The 26,504-nt window shown below is 36.5% G+C and overlaps 1 protein-coding gene across 1 annotated transcript in view; it reads right to left on the bottom strand.

The window, feature by feature from the left end:
• Positions 1–248: 248 nt before the first annotated feature.
• Positions 249–26,504, bottom strand: part of LOC122755171 (V-type proton ATPase subunit C 2-like) — a 193,562-nt gene continuing 167,306 nt past the window's right edge. The window contains 3 exon segments of the mRNA XM_044003512.1: positions 249–492; positions 495–1,414; positions 2,761–2,785. Of these exon segments, the coding sequence (XP_043859447.1) occupies positions 296–492; positions 495–1,414; positions 2,761–2,785 (1,142 nt within the window). The 3' untranslated portion in view covers positions 249–295.

Genomic DNA, 26,504 nt, shown 5'->3' with positions numbered 1-26,504 from the left:
ATTTCAAATTCAACTTTAATTTAAAGGTTTTTTTTTCAAAGACTCTAGGAGTTTTTCTTTATTGTAACTTACAAAAACTAAATACAACCATAAATAATTTTTGAGAGTAATTTTTGTTATAACATTCTAAATAGTAGGCCATTTTTTAAAAAGTAATTTCTATTCTGAAGTTAACTAATTTGTAAAACTTCTCTTAACTTAGAGAAAACAGCATCTACAATTAAATTTGATTACATAGAGATGTGAAATAAGGCTATTTTCTAGAGTTACCAAGGGTCACTGGACTCTTAAAAAGCTAGTCAAGAAGACTAAGGTCAATGTGAAAGTAGACATAAGGAAAATAATCTTGGTTATTTAGTTGTAATCCAGGAATATCCACAGAAGCATCCAGTATACTTGCTGCTGCTACTTCATCCAGGTGTTTGAAGACTGAGTTTAGAACCTCTCTTAAACGTTTTGTGGCCTTCTTGTGGGGTTGTAAAAGCACTGCCTGAAATTCACCGGTAGTCCATACCTTAGCACAGAGTCAACAAATACTCTCAAACCCTTTATGTGAATCCAGGCAATAAATGCTTCACTGAAGTTCACCTTGAGCCAGCACAAAAGGGGACCATACTGTTGCTTCTTTTCAGAAAGCAATTTAGTCATCTCTTCCCTTTCAGTTTTATTTTCTTTTTCATCATAGAAAAATTCACGGACAATGAATTTCTTTTCTCTGGCTTTGACTTTGAAATCATTGATCACCCTCTGAAACATTGTGACTGGAAAGAGGCCTCCTTCGTCATCTTCAGCAAGCAGTTTGGTTGATCGAGGTACCACCATGTCTGAAAGAGATTCATATCTTTTTTGCCACTGTGAATAGTTTGGTCTCTTTGGACCTATCACCAGGAGAGTGATGAGATACTCTGAATCCAGCACAAAATCTTCTTTGTTCACAATATCAACTAATGTCCGAGTGAAGAGATTTCCTGAGGATCTCCTTTCCATATTCTCCAGGTTTCTTTTCAGAGTGCTGTAGGCAGCTGTTCGAGTTTTCAGGTCTGTTTCTATTTGTGCCAATTGCTTTGCTAACGTGTCCACAATGACCACAAGAGGTTGCTTGGCAGGATACTTGGTCATGTCCCATTCAAAGCGGGTCACAAAAGAAGTTAAGTCAACTCCATTGGCCAACAGGTTCTCATGAACTCTGCCCTTTGCATCTTCCATAACTTCTACTACACTCTGAGCCATCTTCTTTATAAGGCTTTCAGTGAAGATATCAAGTTTCCCCAACTCATCTGAGAGACAAACAAGGGAATCCAAAGTCCCCACCTTGAAATCAGGAATGGCAAATTTTGTGTTGTGGGACAGATTAGACTTGGAGGTTACTGTGTTCATCCATTCCAGAGCCTGCAAATTCTCCTTATCTCCCGGCCTTTTCTTCTCTCTTTACCAAATTCTCATTCTCCTTAATAAATGTTTAAAAGTCTAATTCTTGCTAAAGCTTATAATTTATTGGTGACCACTCATTAGATATTTTAGACAGACTAGCTAGAATTTTAGCCCTTAACATCAGCAAGACAATGATCTAAGACAATGACAAAACACTCATGACTGAAAATACTCTCCACATCCAGAACAATAATTATGGAGTCTGAATACAAATTGAAACATACTATTTCTACTTTTTGTTGTTGCTGTTTCTTCTTTCTAGTGTTTTATTTTGTTCTCATTCTTCTCTTACAACACAACTAATGTCAAAACATGTTTAATATGATTGTAATGTATGACCTATACCATATTGCTTGCTAGCTTCAGAAGGGGAGAGGGAAGGGAGAGTGCGAGAAATATTTGGAAATGAAAATCTTACAAAAATGAATGTTGAAAACTTGCTTTGTACATGTAACTGTACAAAAAAAAACTTAAATACTATTAAAAAAAGAAATTAAGTTAACTCTTCTTATACAGGAAAGGCCACTGTAGCTGTCTTAAGTTCCATGGTTTTGAATTTATACACAATAGCTTTTGCACATAGTAGGTGTACTAAGGTAAGGGTGATGGTTTATTTGAATCATGGTTTCCTTGAATGTCTCCAGTGACCTTGACATCTGAAATCCAGTCTAGGTCTCTTCTGCCTTTTTTTATTTTTTTTTTTTTTGGGTTTATTTTTTTATTTTTAATTTTTTTTTAGTGAGGCAATTGGGGTTAAGTGACTTACCCAGGGTCACACAGCTAGTAAGTATTAAGTGTCTGAGGCCGGATTTGAACTCAGGTACTCCTGACTCCAGGGCTGTTGCTCTATCCACTGCACCACCTAGCTGCCCCTCTTCTGCCTTTTTTGACATTAGAGTGTACAAGTATATTTATCTGTCTATACATGTAATATGACATGATTCTGGATATATACCCTTAATTGAGGTATAATTTTGGTCTATACATCTTGTGTATTGATTCTTGACTATCTATGCATTTTTTCTTCCTCCTGAGGTTGCAAGCAACTTACTATCAAGAGTGTTCACTTAATGCTATCAGAGTCAAGAAAAGGCTTGAATGCTACAGGATGTTCTTGGGCATTGATGATGGAGGCTGAAACCAAGGATTATCGATGTCACATGTTTATTGCACCAGGGACAGCTCAGCTCCCACTGATCATCTGGATATTTTTCTCATCCCAGGAATAGCCAGTTAAGGAATAGGTCTGCTGAATGTAGTGATGGGAGAAGGGATCTGGGGAAATGTAACCTCCCTGAGACTAAGTTGTATGGGCCAAAAAGTAATGACAGTGATAATAAAAAATATTCATAAAATAATCAAATGTGGTTTTACTCTAATACTTCTTAGGGTTCAAAAAGCATTCCATGGGTAAACTTGTTAATTATCTTCCAATTTCTTTATGGTATGTTGATAGTGAAGAGTACATTATTTTCTGTTTTCCTAATGGAGTAATTGAGGGATAAAGTTAAACCAAGAGACTTCAGTCTAGTCTTGCAACTGTGCTGCTTTAGTAAAGAATAATTATGATAATCATCAGCAGTTTGAGGAGAAGGCAACTTACAGTTTTTCATGCTAATAGTATGTTATATCATATTCATTTGACACATTAAGAGATAGTAGATACTTAGATTAAGATGCCTAGCAAGTGTTATTTTTTACTTTAAGTCTAATGCCATGCACGATATAAGAAGAAAATAATTTAGTAATACCTCAAATTAAATGTTTGCATTTAAACTAGGAGTTGTCTTATGGGAGCCAGGGGAGAAGTCTAAGGGAGATAATTATGTAATATTGTCCATTCAAGCTGTGCTTTGGGAGATAAAGTGTAACTTTCTCACACAGTTATAGCTCAGTGTTCTTTCTCATATCCTTGTTTTCTTTTGTTTTCTTCTAATAAATAATTTCCTTCTTGTTATAGCTGCCAGAATCCTGGTGGGAAAATACTAGTAATAGAGTTTGAGAAAACATGACCATGCCATGCATCTCCTTCACTGTAAGAAGTATAAGAAAAAAGCACATTGGACAGGTCAAATCATCACAAAAAGACAAGGGACCAGGCAGACTGTTTTTCTGTACCAGAAATTCACCGTTCATTTAATATTGCTTAAAGTCACTAGGCTATTGGGGTGGGAAATTGGGCATATTATTTAGTCTTATAGAAATATTTGTTGTAATGGGATTTGAACAGCAAAACTATTTATTTGTATTCTGATGAGCAGACATTTAGAATATTAATTAAGTGATTTCCCTTAATGTTATTGTATTTTCTTTGCAAATATGCTATTGTTAACACCTTTGTTTTCTTGAGTAGGAGTGTAGCTGAAAAAAAAAATTCAACAACCATATTGTCCTCTCATTCATTTATTTAGCAATGAATCACTATTGATATTTGTTGTGTTGTGTTTTAGCCACACAGAGAGGCCTACTGTCTTTCCTCAAAATTATCTTTAAAGCAATAAGAAATTATGTACAAGATGAGGTCTAGTCAAGGCCACAGGAAAACCATTAGTGTTTCCAAAAGCATGTATGGTTTTAAGTGGCAGAGATGTGATAATTATTGCCAAGTTATTCCAGAAATTCAGATGTATCTTTCTTATGTAGATCTGATCATTTCATACCTTTTTTTCAAAACTCTTGAGTAGTCCGACTCCCTATTGCCAACTATTTTGAGCCCAAAATCCTTAGCCTAATATTCAGGGCAATCAATAGTTTGGCTCTATTCAATTTTTTAATAAAAATTTTTATTTAAAGTTTTGAGTTCCAAATTCTATCCCTCTCTCCCCTCCCCTTTACCTGAGGTGATAAGCAATCAGATACAGGTTACACATGTGCAATTATGTAAAACGCTACCATATTAGTCATTTTGTATAAGAAAACTAGAATAAAAAGAAAATAAAGAAAGCGAAAAATAGCATGCTTCAGTCTGTGTTCAATCAATATCAGTGCTTTCTTTGGAAGTGGATAAGCTGCTTCATAATTAGTCCTTTGGGATTCTCTTGAATCATTGTATTGCTGCTAATAGTTAAGTCTTTCACCATTGAACACATTGCTATTACTGTGTACAATCTTCTCCTGGTTATGGTCACTTCACAATACATCAGTTCATATAAGTCTTCCTAGGCCTTTCTGAAATCATCCTGTTTGTCATTTCTTATAGCACAATAATATTCCATCACCTTCATAAACCATGGCTTATTTAGCCATTCTCCAATTCATGGGCATTCCTTTGTTTTCTAATTTTTTTTGGTAGGGCAATGAGGATTAAGTGACTTGTCCAGGGTCACACAGCTAGTAAATTTCAAGTGTCTGAGGTCAGATTTGAACTGAGGTTCTTCTGAATCTAGGACCAGTGCTTTAACCACTGTGCAATCTAGCTGCCCCTGTTTTCTAATTCTTAGCCAGTACAAAAAGAGCTGCAATAAATATTTTGTATAATTAGGTCTTTTTCACTTTCTTGGGATGTCTTTGGGATATCAATCTAGCAGCTGCATTTGTGGGTCAAGGGTATACACAGTTTTATAGCCCTTTGGTCATAATTCCAAGTTGTTCTTGTAAAGAATTGTTATTTGAGGTTTTTATGCCTCGTTGTGCACTGGCCTGGGGCTCTACAAACCCCATGGTGTTCTACCCACTGATTGTAGCCCTTGCCAGGGCTCTGGCACCTCATGTCATCACCACTCGCTGACGCCTACATGGGCCTGGCAAAATTATAATGATTGGAAGCCTAGTGAGGGCAGTCATGTGACTGTCAGAGTGGCCATCCCATTGGGGGAGGAGAATTGGGCATTCTAGGTGGAAGCTGGAAAATGACAGGCATTGGGCTGCGTATTTTCAGCTGATTCTTGGGGGGTGGTATTTTTTCAGGTATTATAATTTCCCTTTTCCCATTTTATTTCCTTTCCCTTGATCCTACTGATCCTGTTTGTGTGGTTTTTTAATTAATAAATTAATAAAGTATTTTATTTTTTCCCATTATATATATATATATATATATATATATATATGTATAAAGATAGTTCTCAACTTTTGTTTATACAAGCTTTCCAATTTCAGAGTTTTCTCCCTCCCCTCCCTCCCCCTTCCCCTAGACTGCTGTCTAGGTAATCTGATATAGGTTTTATATATATATAAATCTTGTTCTGTTTTGAGGGTGGCTCTGCCGGGTCTCCTTCCTTGCCCCAATATTGCGGTGAGCTGCTTAGCTAGCACTCCCCAATTAAAAATTGGTCCCCACATTCTCCAGAATGGATGGATTGGTTTACAACTCCACAAACAATGTATTTTAGTCTTTCAATTTTCCTGGGAAAGTCACTTAACCCCAATTGCCTCACCAAAAAAGACATATAAGAACTTAGAATATAAACTTTTCAAGGGCATGGACTCTAGCTCTTTAACAATGACAGTCCAGAGTCAATCATTATGACAGATACAGTGTTGATCCCTAATCCCTTTTACTGGGTAGTATTATAATTGCTACTCAGTGCTGCCCACTTTATTTTTCTCAGCATTTCAAATTAATGTCCCTTTTTTGATCTCTGGGAAGATCTAAATAACAAAAGGTAAATACCTAAAGTATCAACCAGTATATAATGGTCCTGTGTTTGATAGAATCATTTCTTATACCCAGCTATTTGCAAGAGTTGGGTTACATAACAAGTGCATTCTTAATATGACCAAAATGAATCCAACATTTATCATTTTACTTTTTTGTCTTATGAGTCAATCTGATAGGTGTGAGGTGGTACATCAATTGTTTTACTTTGCATTTCCCTAATGAGTAGTGATTTAGAGCATTTTTTATATGATTATAATAGTTTTGACTTCTCTGTCTGAAAGCCGCCTGTTCCTATCCTTTGACCATTTATCAGGTGGGGAATGGCTTGAAGTTAAAGAAATTTGACTTAGTTCTCTATATATTTGAGAAATGAGGCCTTTAATAGAGATACTTGTTGAAAAAATTTTTCCCCAGTTTTCTGCTTTCTCCATTCCATCTTTACAGATTTCTCTCTCATAACTTAGAATGTTTAAAATGCAAGTCCACAGCCATTGACCTTGTCTCATCTAAACTTTTTTTGAAAAAAAAATCTTTCCCAGTGCTTAGCCCAATAATTCTTACAAAGTAGGTGCTTAATAAAAATTAATCAAATCTGCATATGCATTCAGGTCATAATTAGCACTGAAAAAAAGACAGAGTAGTGATGTTCTAAATAAAAGTAGAAAAGTATAAGCTAGTAAGTGTTATTGTTTTGAGATTCCCTGTGCCTAACACTGGCATTATATTTTGTGGAAAGTGTGACTGATGGTGATTACAATCTGGGTGTCCAGGAATTACTATTCTGTGTATCACTAAGGCACTACAACCGCTCAGAAATTAGTTTCAGAAAAGGCTTGTTTTTATTTGTTTCTCTTTTTTTTTTTATTCAAGAACATCCACTCCTTTCCTTAGAATTATGGTTCAAGTTCATGTGTTCACTGCTATGCTTTTGCAGTCTTCCACAGTCTTATCCCATTGTTTGAGAACACACTCCACTGAATTCTGCTTGTGATTGCCAGCTCCACTTCCACTCACTATACAACAGTTACCTGGACATCCTGTTCTTAGCCATTTATCCATGTGTGCTCTGCTCAGAAGAGGTGAAATCACAGAATCATGTAATCTCAGAACTGGAAGGGACACTAGAGACCATCTTATCTAACTGGTCCAAGAACAAGATGTTCTGCTACATCATACTTTAATTGATAAGTGGTCATTCAGCCTTTGCTTGAAGACATTCCATAAGGGAAAACCTGCTCTTGCTCAAGGCAGTCCTATGTATCTTGTAATAGCTCTCATTGTTTGAGAATTTTCCTTACCACAAGTCCAAATATATCTCTTTGTACCATCCACCCATTTTCTCTAGTTTGATCCTGTGGAGTGAAACAGAGCAATACTTCTTCTATAGGATACTCTTTTAAATATTTGAAAACAGTGATCATGTTCCCTCTAAAACCTCCCCAGGCCAAAACTTCACAGTTCTTTAAATGCATACTTACATGGCATTATTCTAGAGTTCTTTCACCATCTTGGTTGACTTCCTTTAGATTCTCATGTGCTTCCTAGAATTGATGTCCTTTGTAGAATGTGGTGGCCAGAAGTGAACACCATAGTCCATATATGGTCTGACTAGGATAGGGTATGAGGCAATCATGACTTTTTCCTAAACAATAGGCAGCCTAAGATGGCATTAGTTTTTTCACAGTCATATCTGGTAGTTCCAAGTCTCAGAGGTAAATATAAAGACTCTCAAGAAATTATAGACTTTCAATCTGGACTCAGCTTGTGAGAGATGTTTATGCCCATAGCCTCATTAAAGGACTTCTTGATTTGATTTTTCTCTTGTGTATTGATTAGAGCCACATTATGAATGAATTGCCTAAGTACTAGATTGAGTGTCACTTTCATTTCTATCTTTGAAATCTGCCTGTGTTGTTTCCTTAGTGGTTGGTTCTCCATTATCTCAGCTGTCTTTAGGCTTGCCACCAGTCTGAAATATTGTGTTTGCTCATAAAAGTGAGGCATTTAAAATGTGATGTTTTAATAGAATGTTTTATTTTTTCCAATTACATGTAAAAAGATTTTAATATTTAAAAAACATTTTTGAGTTCCAAATTCCATCCCATTTTCCCTCTTCTATTCCCTTCCCTGAAACAGCAAGCAATTTGTTATAGGTAATACATGTGCAGTCATGCAAACCAGATTTCCATATTAATTTTCTTGTGAAAAAAACAAAAAAATAAATGAAAAGTAGTATGCTTCAATCTGCATTCAGACTCTATCAGTTATTTTTCTGGATGTGGACATTTGTCACCAAGAGTTTTTTGGAATTGTCTTAGATCATAGTATTGCTGAGAATAGCTGTCATTCTCAATTGATCATTGTATACTATTGTTTGTTACTATATAAAATGTCCTCTTGATTCTGCTCACTTCACTTTGTATCAGTTCATGTAGGTCTTTCCATGTTTTCTGAAAGTATCCTGCCTTTAATTTCCTATAGCATAATTGTATTTCATTACAATTATATAGCACAACCTTTTCAGCCATTCCACAATTGATGAACATCCCCTCGATTTCCAAATTTTTGCCACCACAAAAAGAGTTGCTGTAAATATTTTTGTACAAATAGGTCCTTTTCATTTAAAAGAAATGTCTTTGAGATACAGATCTAGTTGTGGTGCTGCTGGGTCAAAAGATATGCAGTTTTATAGGCCTTTGGACATAGGTCAGAATGGTTAGAATAGTTCATAATTCCACCAACAGTGCAATAGTGTCCCAATTTTCCCTCCTCACCTGCTATATGTTATTTTCCTTTGTCATATTAGCCATTTGGATAGGTATGAGGTGGTACCTTAGAGTTGTTTTAATTTGTGCTTCTCTAATCAAAAATTATTGAGAATTTTTTTTAATATTACTATAGACAGATTTGACTTCTATTTCTTTATCAGCAAACTGCCTGCTCATATCCTTTGACCATTTATCAATTAGGGAATGACTTATATTCTCATAAATTTAAATCAGTTCTCTATATATTTGGGAAAAGAGGCCTTTATCAGTGACATGCTGTCAAATTACCCCCATTCTCGGTTTTTTGCTTTCCTGCTAGTCTTGGCTGTATTAGTTTTGTTTGTACAAACCCTTTAAATTTGATGTAATCAAAATTATCCTGTAATGTTCTCTATCTCTTGTTTGGTCATAAATTCTTCCTTTTCCCATAAATCTGACAGGTAAAGTAGTCCATGATCACCTAATTTGCTTATGATATCATCCTTTGTGTTTAAATCATGTTCCTATTTTAACGTTATCTTGGTGTATATTGTGACATAATGGTCTATGCCTAGGTTCTGCCAAATAATTTTCACTGAAATTTTTGTCAAATAATGAGTTCTTGTCTCCAAATACTGGAACTTTGTGTTTATCAAACACTAGATTACTATAGCCATTTACCACTGTGTATTATGAGCCTAATATATTCTACTAATCCACCACTGTATTTTTTAGCTGGTACCAGAATGTTCTGATGATTACTGCTATGTAATACACTTTGAGACCTGGTATGACTAAGTCACCTTGCTTTGCTTTTTTTTTTTTTAATTCTGTTGATGTTCTTGAACTTTTATTCTTCCAGACTTTTTTGTTTGTTTGTTTTTTCTAGCTGTATAAAATATTTTTGGTACTTTGATTGTTATGGCACTGAATAAGTAAATTACTTTAGGCATAATTTTCATTTTTATTAGATTGATTTGGCCTACCCATGAGCAATAATATTTTTCCAGTTGTTCAGATCTGAGTTTATTTGTGTGAAGTGTTTTGTAGTTGTGTTCATATATTTCATGGATTTGTCTTGGCAGGTAGACTTCCAAGAATTTTACATTGTATAAAGATATTTTATTTTATTTTTTTATTGGGCATTGAGGGTTAAGTGACTTCCCGAAGGTCACACAGCTAGTAAGTGATGTACAGGAATTTTAAATGGAATTTCTCTATCTCTTGCTGCTGGACTTTAATGACAATATATAGAAATGCTGATGAATTATGTAGGTTTTTTTTATATCCTGAAACTTTGCTGAAGTTGTTAATTATTTCAACTATTTGTTTAAAGTTACTTTTCAAGGATTCTCTAAGTATGCCGTAATATCACCTGCAAAGAGTGATCATTTTGTTTCTTCAATGCATATTCTAATTCTTTCAAATTCTTTTTCTTCTCTAATTACTATAGCTAGCATTTCTAGTACAATATTGATAATGCTTGTAGATCACATTATTATTATTATTATTATTTTGTGGGGAAATGAGGGTTAAGTGACTTGCCCAGGGTCACACAGCTAGTGTCAAGTGTCTGAAGCTGGATTTAAACTCAGGTCCTCCTGAATCCAGGGCTGGTGCCTTATCCATTGCACCACCTAGTTTCCTCCTGCTGATCATTTTAGATACATACTATTATCATTTTTAGGAATGCTCCATTTATTTCTATGTTTTCAAAGGTTTTTAATAGGAATGGCTGTTATAATTGTCTAAAGCTTTTTCTACATCTACATCTATTGAGATAATCGTATGATTTTTGTTGGTTGTTATTTATATGGTCAATTATGCTTATGGTTTTCTTAATATTGAAGTAACCCTGCATTACTGGTATAAATTCTACCTACTCATTGTATATGATCTTTTGCTATAATCTTATTGCTTATGTTTTATTTTAATTTTTTCATCTATATTCATTAGGAAAAATGATATGTGATTTTCCTCCTTTGTTTTTGTTCTTCCTGGTTTAAATAGAAGCATCATAATTGTGTTTTAAAAGGAATGTGGAAGAACATCTTCTTTGCCTATTTTCCCAAATAGTTTAGATAGTACTAAAATCAATTGTTCTTTAAATGTTTGGTAGAATTCATTCGTGAATCCATCTGGTTTGGGGAATTTTTTCCGTAAGAATTTCAATTTCTTTTTATATGATGGGATTATTTAATCATTTTATTTCCTCTTTTGTTAATCTGGGCGATTTATAAATTTGTATATATTCATCCATTTCATCTAAATTGTAAGATTTATTGGAAAAACTAGATGTTTTATACCATAACAGAATTTGTTTGCATATGCTATCTCCCCTCAAAATATTTTAACCCTTTGTGCAAAATGGCCACAGTTAGACATGTATTCTTTCCTTAGAATAGGAAATTGAAGAATCAAATTGTGGCCATCCAGCCAAATTTGTAACTAGGTTTCATGTTAGAACTAAGGAAAACACTCAGACTTACCCCTTATTGAATCAGGCTGTCCTAGTGAAGAATATAAGACAGAGACGCATTTGACATTTAAAATTTTCAAGAGACATGATTTCTTGGTAATTAATCATTCTATTAATAATGCTAGCATTTTATTAATAAAAGAGGTCAATGGTGCTCTGGAATGACAAAGAAGAATCATGGTGAAAGGCTCACAGTTTATATGCCCTTGGTCTTATTGGTTCACAAATAATGAGGAGAATGAATCTTACAATGAGAGGAATAAGCATTATAATGAATGGTTGGGGGGAATTCACTTCTAAATCGCAATCTAATCAAAGAATTTATCACCCACCCAAAACTGAGCAGAGCAAAATGGGCTTCCCCACCTGGGTATAGTTTGAACAGGTTTGCTAAGAAAGTTAATCCAATCTCATTATCAGTAATGTCCTTCAGAGACTGAAAACCTGCAGGGTTTGTGAAAAAATCCTGGTCTTAATTGAATAATTGATTATCAATATGGAGGTCAAAAATCTGGCAGTAACAAGTTAGCTAAAGGGGAAGGGGCTTCTGTGTCTAAGAGAAAAAGGACTAGCTAGTGTAAACCCTTTTTTTTTTTTTGGGCGGGTTGGGGAGGGTGAGGCAATTGGGATTAAGTGACTTGCCCAGTGTCACACAGCTGGTAACTGTCAAGTGTTTGAGGCCGGCTTTGAACTCAGGTCCTCCTGGATCTAGAGCCGGTTCTTTATACACTGCACCACCTAGCTCCCTAAGCTGTTTACTTTCAATAGAGATTCCATTGTACCCTTTCACCTTTCCACTTCAGTCTGGGGATAGCCAACTTTAGAAGACTGTGAAGGGCAAAATTATACATTACATGGTGATCAAATAGCACAGGGCCAGAGAGTTAGCAACAGGCTACCAGGAATCTGAGAAAAGGGTCAAAAGACAAAATATCCAAGAAGAAAAGGCTGGTTATAAATGTATTTCTAAAGCAAAAAAATCCAAAGCAAGAATCATAAAGACAGAAGGAAAAACAAGTAAAGATATTTTAAAAGTTCATTACACATAAAATAAACATTTCAATACAAAGAAAGATGAAACAAAACCCCTAATGGAAGAATTTTGTGATGTTGTGTGAATGGGGAAATGGGAGTTATAAACAGAAACTGGTTATGTGCCCCTACAAAGTCTGTAAGTAACTAGTGTAATAATAATAATAATTGATTTAGATTCTCAATACGAATTGGAGCTATGGAAAAATAGGATAAAACTATGGTTTAAAAGACGTATGGGGTTGGTTGATCAATATGGAAGGAGAAATGAAATAGTTTTCCTAAAGAAATGGGGAAGAAAGTATAAATCTGTGGTAAGAAGGAGGTCCTTATAATGGATTTCTTCTTTGGGGAATTTGAATATTAGGTGACAACATTTTTCCCCAAAGGGGTAATTTCTAGAACTCAAAGGAGAGGAGGTGTAATTCCCCAAGGGCTCCTAGAATAATAGGAGGAACATAAAACCAAAGATAAATTCTTATGACCTTAAGAATTGTGAATGACCACAATCAGCACAGGGAATAAGACTTAGCTTCATAACTAAGGACACAGGTTTACTCCCACCATACAACTCTCCTCTCATTCAACATGGCTTCCCTCATGAATTGATACTTCTAAGAATGTAGCATAGTAAGAATTACTGGGAGGACAGTGAAAGATAGAAATGGGATAAAGGAGGGAGTTTAAATTTCATACTCCAGAAACTGTATCATGCTGAGGATTTGGAGAATAAAATAGAATGGAAAGAGCAGTATGAGGAGAAAAAGTCATTAATGAGTATCTAATGGGAGACGATAATACAAAAAAAAAAAAAGCTGGAAATGCAGGGGTGGGGACCACCAAAACTTACCCAGAGAGGAGGCATAACATTCCATGGTGTAGAAACATAGCCAAGATACTGATGGAAAATGGAGAGTTATTTGAAAAGGTCTGAGATTTGGGAAGAAGGAAGGTTTGGGGAAAAGTTTATTGCTTCTCCCTCTGATATAGGATGGATTTAATTGTTCAAATTGATCATGAGGCATCACAAAAAATTACAAGACTCAGTGATACAGTTTCCTAAGTTTTATTAAAATACTGTGATGACCACATAGCACCCAAAAGGAGGCTCAGGTTGGGAGATGGAAGATGGTTATATTTTTAGTGAGAAAAAGCAGGTTATCTCCTCATTATCTTAATCTCCTTCTTAAGGATTTACATGGGAGGTCTTATCCTTATTTGGACTTCCTGGGGTCCTAAGACAACCTCCTAGGTAGGTACATTTTTCCTTAGAGGTATGTTTTTGAGGTTTACATGCTATAAGGTGAACCTAAGGACACATTTGGTCCTTTCTGCATATGTTCCTAATGGCATGCTTAAACTTGTCAGACCCAGAGGTTCTCTGTGTTTTTGATATGTCTTTACTTGATATCTGGTTTCTAGGTGTTCTGTCATCTAGGAATATTAATGACTATTAATGGTTAATGGTCTCTAGTTACTGTTCCTGTTGATGGTATTGTTGGATGGTTTCTTTTGATTATAATATAAACCTTAGTTTCTCTGTTAACCTTGTTAGGTACTCTTGATCTTAGGTTATCTGTTAACCTCTTTTAGCTACAGTTGATAGGTTATCCATTAACCCTTTTAGCCTCCTCCATGAACTCCAACCCTGTGAACAGATGGGAGAGGCAACTGAGGAAATTGAGAAGGTGTTGATGATGATTAGATATTAGATGTTAATAGAAATATTTAAAAATTAGCTTCTCAAGCACAGTGTCAATGTCATACAGCTAGACAACATTTTATTAATGGGACATTTGAGGATTTTACTTTACTAAATGTGAGTCAATAGTATATCATGAGAGACACAAAAGTGAATGCCATCTTAGGCCAAATTTAGAAGCATAAGAACTAATAAGTTAAGAGTGAGCTCTTGAACTCATGACATGATTGTTCCAAATAACCTACAAATAATGCCGTAGGACAATTCCTGGAGGAGCAAAATCCACAGAAGAACCCACTGAGGTCATTTTCTAACCAAGGATGGCTTAGAAGGTCAGAAGGAGGGAGCTACTGTGTGGAGACAGGAGTAGACCCCAACCCCACAGTCACACTGACACAGATCTGGTCCCAGAAAGTCCTTGCCAGAGAAAGAGACCCCCAGAGCCTCTGAATCAGCTGTAGCAACCAGTGTCATCTGGAACTAAGCTCATGGTATGGTGAGAGGGCTGAGCCCTTGGAATGGGGTGATGACAGGCATCTCTGCTGGTGCTAAGGAAGAACTTGGGTTTTTCACCCCTGCTGGGAGCTAGGAGGTAGGCTTGGCTCAGGTGGGGGAAGTGCGCAGGCTTGTCAAAGCTGACAACCACAGCACACAAAGTTTTGCTGTCTGGATGCATAGAAAGTTGGCCTGGGGTTATCTAAAGACCAGGAACAGGCTAGGGAAGAGAAAAACCTTCCCCTCCTTAAATCATATCACCTGGGACCTCCTTAAGCTTGGGACAGTACAGCCTATAAACAGTTCCCCACTTTAAGGAGCTGAAAGACAAGTAAAAGAAAGGCAAGATGAGCAGACAGAGAAAGGTGAGGACCATAGAAAGTTTCTTTAGTAACAAGGAAAATTGAGATGGACCCTCACAGGAGGATGGCAACATCAGTGCCCCTATATTTAAAACTACCAAGAAAAATAGAAATTGGTCTCAGACCATAGAGGTACTCCAAAAGGATTTTGAAGATAACATTAGAGAAGTAGAGGAAAAAATGGAAAGAGAAATGAGGGTAATTCAGGAAAGACATGAGAAAAAAGTCACCAGCATGAAAAGCCAAATGGAAAAGGGGATACAAAAGCACTCTTATGAATATAATTGCCTAAGAATTAGGATTGAACAAATAGAAGCTAGTGACTTCATGAGAAACCAAGGTACAATAAAGCAAATCCAAATGAATAAAAAAATAGAGGTCAATGTGAAATATCTTCTTGGAAAAACTGCTGACCTGAAAAATAGATCCAGGAGAGATAATTTGAAAATTATTGGTCTACCTGAAAACCATGATCACAGAAATAGCTTAGACATCATCTTCCAAGAAATTGTCAGGGAAAATTTCTATGATATTCCAGAAGCAGAAGGTAAAATAGAAATTGAAAGAATCCACTGATCACCTCCTGAAAGAGATCCCAAAAAGAAAACTCCTAGGAATATTATACCCAAATTACAGAACTCTCAGGTCAAGGAGAAAATGTTTCAAACTGCCAAAAAGAAAGAATTCAAGTACTGTGGAGCCCCAGTCAGGATAGTACAAGATCTAGCAGCTTCTACATGAAAGGACTGGAGGGCATGGAATATGATGTTTCAGAGGACAAAGGAATTGGGATTACAACAAAAAAATCACCTATTCAGCAAAACTGTGAATAATCTTTCAGAGGAAAAAATGGGAATTCAATGAAAAAGAAGACTCTCAGGCATTCATGATGAAAAGGCCTTATATGAATGGAAAATTTGACTTTCAAATACAAGACCCTAGAGAACAATAAAAAGTTGGAGTTAGGTGACATGCCTGGGGTTGTGCTGTGCTGTGGGTGACTGGCTTGTGTCTGAGGCCAGATTGGAGCTGGGGTCCTCCTGGGTACATGGTGGGTGCTTTGTCCACTGTGTCACCTAGCTGCCCCATGATGACATCTTTAAGGTAAAATTGAGGAGTGAGAGGAATGCACTGCGGGAGGGGGAAGGGGAGAGTTAGCATGGGGTAAAATCCCACATGAAAGAAACAGGAAAGGACTTATGGAGTGGAGTGGAGATGGGGGAGGAGCAGGGCAGTAAATGAACTTTACATTCATCAGAATAGGCTCAAAGTCCTTAATCTCATCAGAGTTGGCTCAAGGAGGGAGTAACACCCCGCCCCCCTAATTGGTGGAGCAATCTATTTAATCTGGGCAGTAAATGAGCCTACCACTCATCAGAATTGGCTCAAAGACCTTAATCTCATAAGAATTGGCTCAAGAAGAGAATTATATACACACTCGGGGTAAGTAATCTATTTAACCCTGCAGGAAAATAGGAGGCTAAGGGGATAAAGAGAGAGAGGCAAAAGAAAGGAGGGCAGATTAGGGGAGGGGGTAGTCAGAAGCAAATCCCTTTTGAAGAGGGATAGGGTGAAAGAAGATAAGATAATAGAGTAAATATCATGGGGAAGGGAATAGGATGAAGGGAAACAGTTAATAGTAATTGTAAAAAAGAGAAAAGGGGGGAAATTGTACAAAAAATATTTATAGCAACTCTTTGTGGTGGCTAAGAATTTGGGAATCAAGGGAATGTCCATCAATTGAGGAATGGCTGAAGAAGCCTAGGTATATGATTGTAATGGAATATTATTGTGCAAAAGAAATGACAAGCAGGATGATTCCAGAAAAACCTGGAAAGTCTCATTGATGTATAGTGAAATAAGCAGAACTGTGAGGACATTGTGCACAGTGACCTCAGTATTGTTCTATGAGCAATTGTGAATGACTTAACTACTCTCAAAAATACAATGATCCAAGATAATCCCAAAGGACTAATGATGAAGCATACTATCCACTCCCAGAATAAGAACTGATATTGATTGAACATCGACTAAAAAACAAAAAACTAAGCAGTTAAGACTTTTTCTTTACTAAAAAGTTTTGTTTTTCTCTTGCACTAACAGTTTTTTTCAAAGTTCTCTGGCCTTATGAGACCCCATCAGGAGTTGTATACTTAGATTTGGTCACTACATTTAACAAGACAAACTGGAATATGTACTGAATAGGAAGACTCAAATCGTGACAATACAGAGAACTATGCCTTTTAAGGAACTAGTGAAGGGAATGAACTTGTTTAGCCTTTGGAAGAGAATATTTAAGGGGTAGAGGAAAGGAATGATAACTATCTTCAAGGATGGAAGGGTTGTCTTATAGTAAAAAGCAGTGTACTCATTCTGCTTGGCCCCATAAGGGAATGAATGGAAGGTAGAAAAGACTGAGATTTATTCTGTCAGGAAAAAAAACACCCACAAACCTAAAACAAATGAACACAAACCCCTTTCTAATAATTCAAGATGTTTCTAATGATAATAATATGTCTTCATAGATAGTAAGTTCTCCCGCATTGGATATCTTCAAGCAAAAGCTAGAGCATGACTTGTGTCCAGAAGTTCTCAGGTCTGCCTCACATGTCTCCTTGTTGTTGTTGCTTGTTCTTCCTTCTCCAGAAGATCAAATGACATCATCCCTTCCTCCTTCCCTCCCTCTCTCTCTCTGTCTCTCAATCTCTTTCTCTATCTTTTTCTCTCAGTGTGTCTCACACACACACACACACACACACACACACTCTGACTGGAGATGGCCAGGGATGTAGTGGGAAATCCTTGGCCTTTTTAAGCTAAGGTCTTTCCCAGGTCTCAGTTTGCCTGAGGCAACACCCATTCTGTGATTAAGGCTAGGTAAAAAAGGAGGCAAAAATGGACACTTTTACCTAATAAAAAAAAATCAATCTGGGAAGGCAAGCCCCTCAGGGTTTCTGTCCAAAAGAGAAGCAATTGTTATTTACACTCATTTTTGCACCATTGAATTCCAAACATTGATGAAGTGAGGCTTGTACTGGGACCTATTAGTGGCACAGTGGATAGAACACTGGCCCTAAAATTGGAAGGACCTGCATTCAAATCTCAACTCAAACATTTACGAGCTGTGTAACCCTGGGTAAGTCACTCAAATGCAATTGCTTAAAACTGCTGGGGTCATCTCTAGTCATTCTTTTTTTTGTTTTGTTTTGTTTTGTTTTTAGTGAGGCAGTTGGGGTTAAGTGACTTGCCCAGGGTCACACAGCTAGTAAGTGTTAAGTGTCTGAGACCAGATTTGAACTCAGGTCCTCCTGAATCCAGGGCTGGTGCTCTATTCACTGTGCCACCTAGCTGCTCCAATCTCTAGTCATTCTGATTATATTGGGCCACTGGACCCACATGACTGTGGAGGAGAGAGTGAGTTTGGTGATCTTGCCAACCCTCCTTCACTTAAATCCAATCACTGCAAGTCATGACATCACACTGATGTAATGATCCTTTTTGAGAATGAAGGACAAACAATGAGAAAAATATTGTTGGCCAATTAGTGAAAGCCAGAGTGACTTGGGTTTAAGAAATGTTCAAGGGGGCAGCTAGGTGGCACAGTGGATAAAGCACCAGCCCTGGTTTCAGGAGTACCTGAGTTCAAATACGGCCTCAGACACTTGACACTTACCAGCTGTGTGACCCTGAGCAAGTCACTTAACCCCCATTGCCCTGCAAAAAAAAAATGTTCAAGTAGCTCAATTGATGCCTCCTAGAAGCTTAATGACCACTTTTCAACAATTGAATGAACTCTGAAGTCTTTTCCAACACTCAGATTCTAAGCTTCTTTGGTTATAAGAAGGCTGTAACATGTTACCAACTATGACTTCCATCGTATGAAGTCATAAATAAAACACATTGTTGATAATAAGTAAGACCAGAAAGAACACAGAGAAATAGTACACTGAGACTGAGAAATAGCCCAAGCAATAATCCATGAGAAACCAAAAGGATAAGAGGAAAGCTTGCAGGAAATTGTCTAAATCCTCTGTGGAGGATTTATGTGAAAGCATCAACAAGAATACCAGAGGATCATTTGCAACTTTTAGCAGTAGAAAGAGTACAAATACCAATGAAGTCATGACTCTATCAAAGCATAATTTCTGAATTCCAAAATCTAATTATTTTCTAACTAAATACTTTATCAAATATCTTTTATAATGCTACATTTCAAAGTAAACATCACATTCAATAACTTTGAAGTCTGATGAGGTGAAATGTCTTGTCAAATTTAACAAAAAAAATCATAAAACCAATAAAATCAAGATAATGAACTTTGTTATCGATTCTTCCCCTCACTTGGGAGGCAAATAGTCTGTGCTTAGAAAGAATATTGAAACCTTTAACTGACCAATGTTAGATTTTTTTTATAAGCAAAGGTTTATTTTAGAAATATAATATTTCTATTCTTCCTATAGTATTTGGGAAGGTATTTTCATTTATTTATTCATTGATTAACTGATTTCTTTTGGTTTTACTTGTCATTTTCAATTTTATTTGGAGATACTTCTGTGGAAATTTACTCTAGTAGTTCAGATTAACAATTTATCTGATTTGTTTACAGGATTACTTAAACTTTCTATACCCCAATCAAGCTGACCAATGTGCTGTTCTTCATGCATGGCATTATATCCTTGCTTATATGTCTTTGTACAAGCTATTACTCATGCTTGACTTGTTATCCCTCCTTTCATTCCTCTTTTGGAAACTTTACCTTCAAGGTTCTATCAAGTGTAACCTTACTCAAGGCCTTTCTCCATTCTCCTACCTAGTGGTGCCTATCCCTAAGTAAAGCCTTTTAAATTTATTTTGTGTATCTCTTGTATGCTTGCCAAAGGTGCTTGCTCCAAGGATGAAAGAAATCCAGTGCAGAGTTCAAGTTATAGAGGTAGTCCCCATGGATAGCTTAGTCTTTTCATTGCTTCTCTTGTAGATGGCATTTTTCTGATGGTATCAGCTCCAATGAGGATATCCAAAGAACATGTTAAATCTGTCTTGAAGGAAATTTATGAGAATTGGAAGAGACAATGGGATGGTCATGTTGCAAATTCAAAGGATGGCAGATGGGTGGTCAGTGTCTTCCACTAATACCCTTGAGAAATCAAGGAAGAGCTTCGGCATGTTGAAAGGACTCTTTCTGATGAAATTATAGGAGGTCACCAACAAGAACTCCATAAAATGGAAGGCATAGATAGATTTGTTTTTCAACTTCCAAATCAATGACATCAAAACCATTTGTGGATAACCCTGAGTTTATCACTTAATCCCCTGGGACTCAGTTTCTTCATATGCAATAGGTGGAGGTTGAACTACATAAATTCCAAGGTCCCTTCTAACTCTAGATCATAAGTTTAAATCTTACGATTTAAGCATTTAATTACTTTTCAAGTTTTATAATGATTGTGATTATGGTATTAGAATGTTAGAAGAAAGGTCACTTGGTACACCTCACAAGGAGAGATAGATTTAAAGAGTTGTATTTTTCAATTTTTCTTTCATCGGCTTAGTTTTAGTTTCAAGCTTAGCCTTCATTCCAGAAGGATTGAATTAACTCCTGGCAGGGGAGCAAGGATAGTTTGTTGAAGGGGATTACCCACAGACTCCTTAGGCTAAAATGTTATTTGTCTTTGGAGAATGTTCAGGTCTGGCCTCTGGGCATGTAAACTTTTTCTATTCATCTCAACTGGGATACATAGAAATAAGGAACTCTCAGAATGTTGCTGTTTTTATTGAGTATATTCAAGATCAAGGATAGGATTTCTCATGAGGTGCAGTATTAGATGAGTAAACAGATGAATTCATGCCTTTGTAACAGATTTTTGCTATGCTGTTTCCTAATGAGAATAGGGATTGCATTCTGTGCCAGTTAAAACATATTGGTGAGACACAAGAAAAAGAACATTGTTGACTAGATAGAACCATTGATTATACTGGTGTGTTTGCAGAAGAGGAGTTGGCTTGTGGCCTGCTCAAAAGGATAAAAATAGTTTCTCCCCTTTAATTAGTAGCAGTAGAGAAATGATAATGCAGCCAAATTTTATCATTTTTGTCTCATGATTGTAGAGTTTTAAAAAATCATATTCACATTATTTTAATGGGACTTTTTTCAATAGAACACCTTAGCTTTAAATTTCTAGTTATACATATGAGGTGAATCAATGTGAAAAACATAAGACAAACATGTCTGCCTTCATTTAAATGTTAACTGAACATTTTCCTTAACACTCAACAAATCCTGAGAATATATGCAGCCTAAGTCCATGTATAAAGGGAGGAAAGAATGGCCCCAAACTAATAATAAATCTAATGAAGAATGGCAAGAAGTATGGACAGAATTCAAGACATTATGTTTCTCTGCCTCACTATGCTAGGCTTTGCTTTGATTGTATAACTGAAGAAAAATATTAGGCCCTATCATTTTACAAATTTGGATAGAACCCAATGGTTTGTGTCTTAAGTATTGTTATGTCTTTAGACAGACAAGTGTGACAACTGCACAAATCATTATGTCCCTTGCAATTTTTTTCCTGTAGCATTCAATCCCTTCCTTTTCTCACTCTTCAATTTTTTTAAGACCAGAAAGAAGCACCACCATTTCTAGACTGCCCATTTTTCACTGTTCCTCAGTTACTTTTCTTCTCTTGAGGTTATAGTGAGAGATAAGAGGGAAGAAACACTTCAGTGACAAAGTAGATAGAGTATTAGCCCTGGATTATGGAAGACCAAAGTTTAAACTTTTTTTTTTTCAGGGAAATGAAGGTTAAGTGACTTGCCCAGTGTCACATGGCTAGTAAGTGTCAAGTGTCTGAGGTCTGATTTGAACTCAGGTCCTCCTGAATCTAGGCCTGGTGCTTTATCCACTGAGCCACCTAGCTGCTCCCCAAAGTTTAAATCTTACCCAGTCACTTAGTAGCTGAATAGACTTGGGTAAATCACTTAACCTCTGTATACCCCAGTTTCCTTATCTGCACAGGGTTTTTGTGAAGATAAAATAATAGTGTAAAACACTCTGGAAACAAAGGGATATCAAAAGTTAGTTAGTATGGAATTTTTCTAAATTATATATGCTTACCTTTTCAGTGACCTCTTTGCTCAGCTCTTCAGGATTCAGAGGACAACATATCTATTAACCTGAGTTCTCATTCCCCCAGTCTCATAATTTCCAAAGATCTTTCCCATACTACATCAGACACATATTGTTCTGGTCACACATTAAGCTTAACTATTAGGACTTGTGTCATCTTCAAGATCCAGATGTTTGAAATGTCATTCTCAGTGCCAGTAGTTTCTGGCATCTTTCCCTCTAATGTTCCATATACTTAACTCTGTCTCAGTTGCCTCATCTGTAAAATGAGTTAGAGATGGAAATAGCAAACCATCCAGTATCTCTGCTAAGACAATCCCAAATGGGCTCAAGAAGAATCTAACAAGACTGAAAAATGACTGAACCATAACAACCACCTCCTTTCCTGTAATCTCTTTTACTCCCTTCCATTATTCCTATCTTGGTAATTTTCATCCCAAACTATAACCATTCAAATTCTCTGCCCCTACTCTCTAATATTTGAGAGTCATTGGAGAAAGTCATGGAATAAAGGTGACCTCACTAACTCTAAATTTATGTCACATAACCTAGCTGGGCTCTTATTATTGTCAGGCAACCCTTATGTGCCAACCTACTGATTCCATATCTCATTCCCTCCAAACCTTGTTCCAAACTTTCCAGGCAAATGGTAGTGCCCCCAATAAAATGGAAGTAGCTAAGAATAGATGCAATAGGTACATTATGATACTCTGCTAGTGAGGTATCTAAAGAAACCTGGACAAAAGAATTTGTGTTCTGATATCACCAGTGGTCAGAGAAACTGCTCTATATCTAGTATGAATGAAAACATAATGGTGAATGCAGAAGTTCTGGCTAAATCCTTGGGACCTTAACAACCTTTGTCTAGCTATCCTATGGACTTGGTTCAAAAGGGGAGACAGATTTTATTGAAGAATCTTATGTCATCCTTAAGTAACATGACCATTTTCCATTATCATATGTGCCAGACACCATGGCTTAGGTTTTGTTCCATATTCTAGACACTATCATATTTTTGTTTTTCAAGAATGTATTCAAACAATAAGGGCTTCCAGAGAATGGAAGCTTCCCATTCCTAGTGACATAGTTTTACTCCTCATATCTGCCTGAATGGGAATCCAGGCAATACAGGAGGTTCTGGTTCAAAATTGGAAACAAAATCAATGTAAAGCTGTCATTTTTAACCTAGAGTTTATGAAGTTTTTGTTTGTTTTTTGGCTTTTTGGGTAATATTTTGATAACTATTTCAATATGATTGGGTTTCCTTTGTAGTCTTATGTGTTTTATTGTATGCAGTTAAAAACTTTATTCTGATAATGGGTACATAGGCTTAACCAAGCTACCCAAGGGAGCAAGGACACATAGACACACAAGAAGATAAAGAATCCTTATTCTAGAGTGAATCAGTATAGAATGGATATTCTGATACTAGAGCTAATAGGCCATATCCAGCAAATTTACAAGCGCTCATTACTATTGATCATATCACCATCTTCTCAGCCTCCCAGGCTTACAACCTATATGTCTGGACTCTTCATCTAGGTGATAACCTTTACCTCAGTCTTCTTCAGCTTTATCAACTCCAAAGTGGAGATACTGAAAAACACATCTCATAATGATGCAGAGAAGATTAAATGAAATATTTATAAAGTCCTTAGCATAGTGCCTGGCATATAGTAGGTATTTAATAAATGCTTTCTCTCCTGTAGATTTTACCTTCATTATATCTCTTGTTTAGGTACCCTTCTCTCTGCTGACACTTCCTCCACCATGGTACAATCCTTTATCACCTCATGCCAGGATGATTGCAGTTGCCTATAGTTGCTTTCTTTGCCTCAAGTCTTTCCTCACTCCAATTCATCCTCCACTCAGCTGTTAAAGTAATCTTCCTAAAATGCTGATCTGACCCTGTCACCCCACTCTTCAATATACTTCTAGTAGCTCCCTATTAGCTCCAGGATCAAAAATAATATCCTCCATTGAGATTATGTGTCCTCAAGGGATTTTATATATAATTATATATGTACATGTTATCTCCCCAAATTAAGTGTAAGCTCAATGAGATCAATGGTGATTTCTGGCTTTGAATCCTTAGCACCTGACATAGAGTTTGACATATAGTAGCTTCTTGCTAAGTAGTCTAACTGATTGGTTTATTGTCTGCAAGTTCAATTTGGTTCTGTAGTGTTTTGTAGCATCCAAGGGAGCTCACCAGATCACCGACTGCTTTGAGATAGACATAGCTTTCTGGGATGTGGGGGGAAGAGTGCATCTATTTCCTGTCCTATCAGACCACATCTGGGGTGGTGATTTCAGTTCTAGGTACCAATTTTAGAAAGAACATTGAAAAGATGGAGAACATTCCCTGAGAGTACAACCAGAATGTTGAAACACCTCCAATTCATGGTGCTTGAGAATATTTGGAGGAACTAGGAATATTTAAACTAGAGATGATTCAAGGGATTCATGATCAATGTCTTAAAATTAGATGGACTATAATGAGGAAATGAAAACAGACTTATCAAGCTTGTCCCCAGAGGGCCCAACTAAGTGCAATGAGTAAAAGTTGCTAAAAGACTAATTTTGAAACAATGTGAGAAAAATTTCCTAATAGTTACAGCTGTTTGAAAGTGAACTGGGCTACCTAGGGCAAAGGTGAGTTCCCCTCATTGGTTATCTTATAGCCATGCTATAACTGAGCAAAGGCTCAGTAACCACTTGTAGGGCATGCTGTAAACAGTAAGCATATCTCTTTAAATCTCAGCAACTGTTAGAAACCTTTCCCTATCCCTTGTAATGCTTTTGCCCACCCTCTGAGTCTGCCTTGTACCTGCTCTTAGTTATTTGCATGATAGAATTCTCTTTGAGGGTTGTGACTATTTTTGTCTTTCTTTGTATCTCTAATGCTTAGCACAATGCCTGGCACAATGTAATAAATGCTTGCTGCCTGATTGATTGTCTGAAGAGAATTATTTTTCAGGTACTCAGTGGTCATTGCAGTCCCTCCCTACTCTGAAATCCTATGATCTTATGATTCTGGCTGCAAGTATTAGTGAATTCATTAGTTAGGGTTGTGCTTACAACCAAAAACATCTGTTTAAATAAAGGTCTCCATAGTTAATTATAGTCATTACTGTTTGTCAATAAGTGTTCAGGTGTTTGAATTACATCAACAAGTATAAACTGCACATTCCTTACATTTCCTAGTTGGATTCCAAACTCATTCAATTTTTATTTTGTTTTGTTTACAAAATGACCGTTCCATAGAAAGAGAGAAGGTATTAAGGTAAATAATATCATTATAAACAGGACCCCAGTTAAGAAATGTATTAATACAATTTTTTTCTGGTTTGTGGATGATACTTGGGCAGGATTCCTGAACTGGAGAAAATGTTACTATGTGAGTGGCAGAAGTGAGAAAGCCTGGCAATTACCCGAGGTCAGAGTAGGCAGTAGGCAAGTCAATGTAAGGCAATAGCAATCACAATGCCACAAAGTGAATCTGATAACGAAGCAAAGTTGTGGCCCAGTCAGCACATATATCCTTTTTTTTTTTAGCTACATGAATAAATCCCAGAATTTAGGAAATGCTAAACTCCCAGAATAGCTAGTTGGCACAGTGGATAAGTACTGGTTCAATGAGTTACAATATCTCTCATATCTTTCTCCTTCTCCCTACCTACACCACTGCTACCCTAATTTATTCTGGTCCCCATCACCTTTCACCTGAACTGGTATATTGCAATAATGATCTAAATGCCTCTAGAATAAAATAGAAAGTCCGCTGTTTAGTTTTTAAATTCTTTAAAGCTTGATTCCAACTTCTTCAGGTTCGTTAAATATCACTCCCTTTCTGGTATTCTATGGTCTTGCAGCTGGACTGTAGTCAGATAAGCCTTACTGATATTTGTAACACATGACATTGCATCTCCCCTCTCTATACCTTTAGAATACACTCAGCTCCATTTCTGATCAACCCTGCTTTTCTTCAAAGATCAGCTCAAACATCACAATCTACATGAAGTTTTTCTTGATCTGATTTCCCAACTCTTATTGCTCTCCCTTCCAAAACAAACTTGTATTGATTTTGAGTTCTCTCTCTCAACATCTATATGTACATATTTATCTATACACATGTATATACAGATACATATGTGCATATACATACATATCTATATATCTTTAATAAATCCTTACTGAATAATTGCAGCTGTCTCTTACAAATCTGCTGATGCTGGTCTCATGCTTAATGGATCTCTGCCCAATAATAGACTTCAAACTGGTCTGAACAATGGTGTACATCAACTTTCTTTACAATACCCATTTGAGACTTTGATATCGGCTTTCTATTTCCTCATTTGCCTTCTTTTGGGATTGGCTACAACTCTCATCAGGAGCATATAGTAAAATCACTTTTAACATCTTACATGTCTAAGCACTGCAATCCAATGCAAGAAGAAATCACAACATTAATAACATGAACAGCATCACTGTACCAAAATTAAAATAAAATAAAACCAACTCCACCTATCT

Source organism: Dromiciops gliroides, chromosome 4 (assembly GCF_019393635.1).
Source record: "Dromiciops gliroides isolate mDroGli1 chromosome 4, mDroGli1.pri, whole genome shotgun sequence".
Taxonomy (NCBI): Eukaryota; Metazoa; Chordata; class Mammalia; order Microbiotheria; family Microbiotheriidae; genus Dromiciops; species Dromiciops gliroides.
Note: the sequence above shows the minus strand (reverse complement) of the source record. Positions and strands in the feature narration are given on the sequence as shown.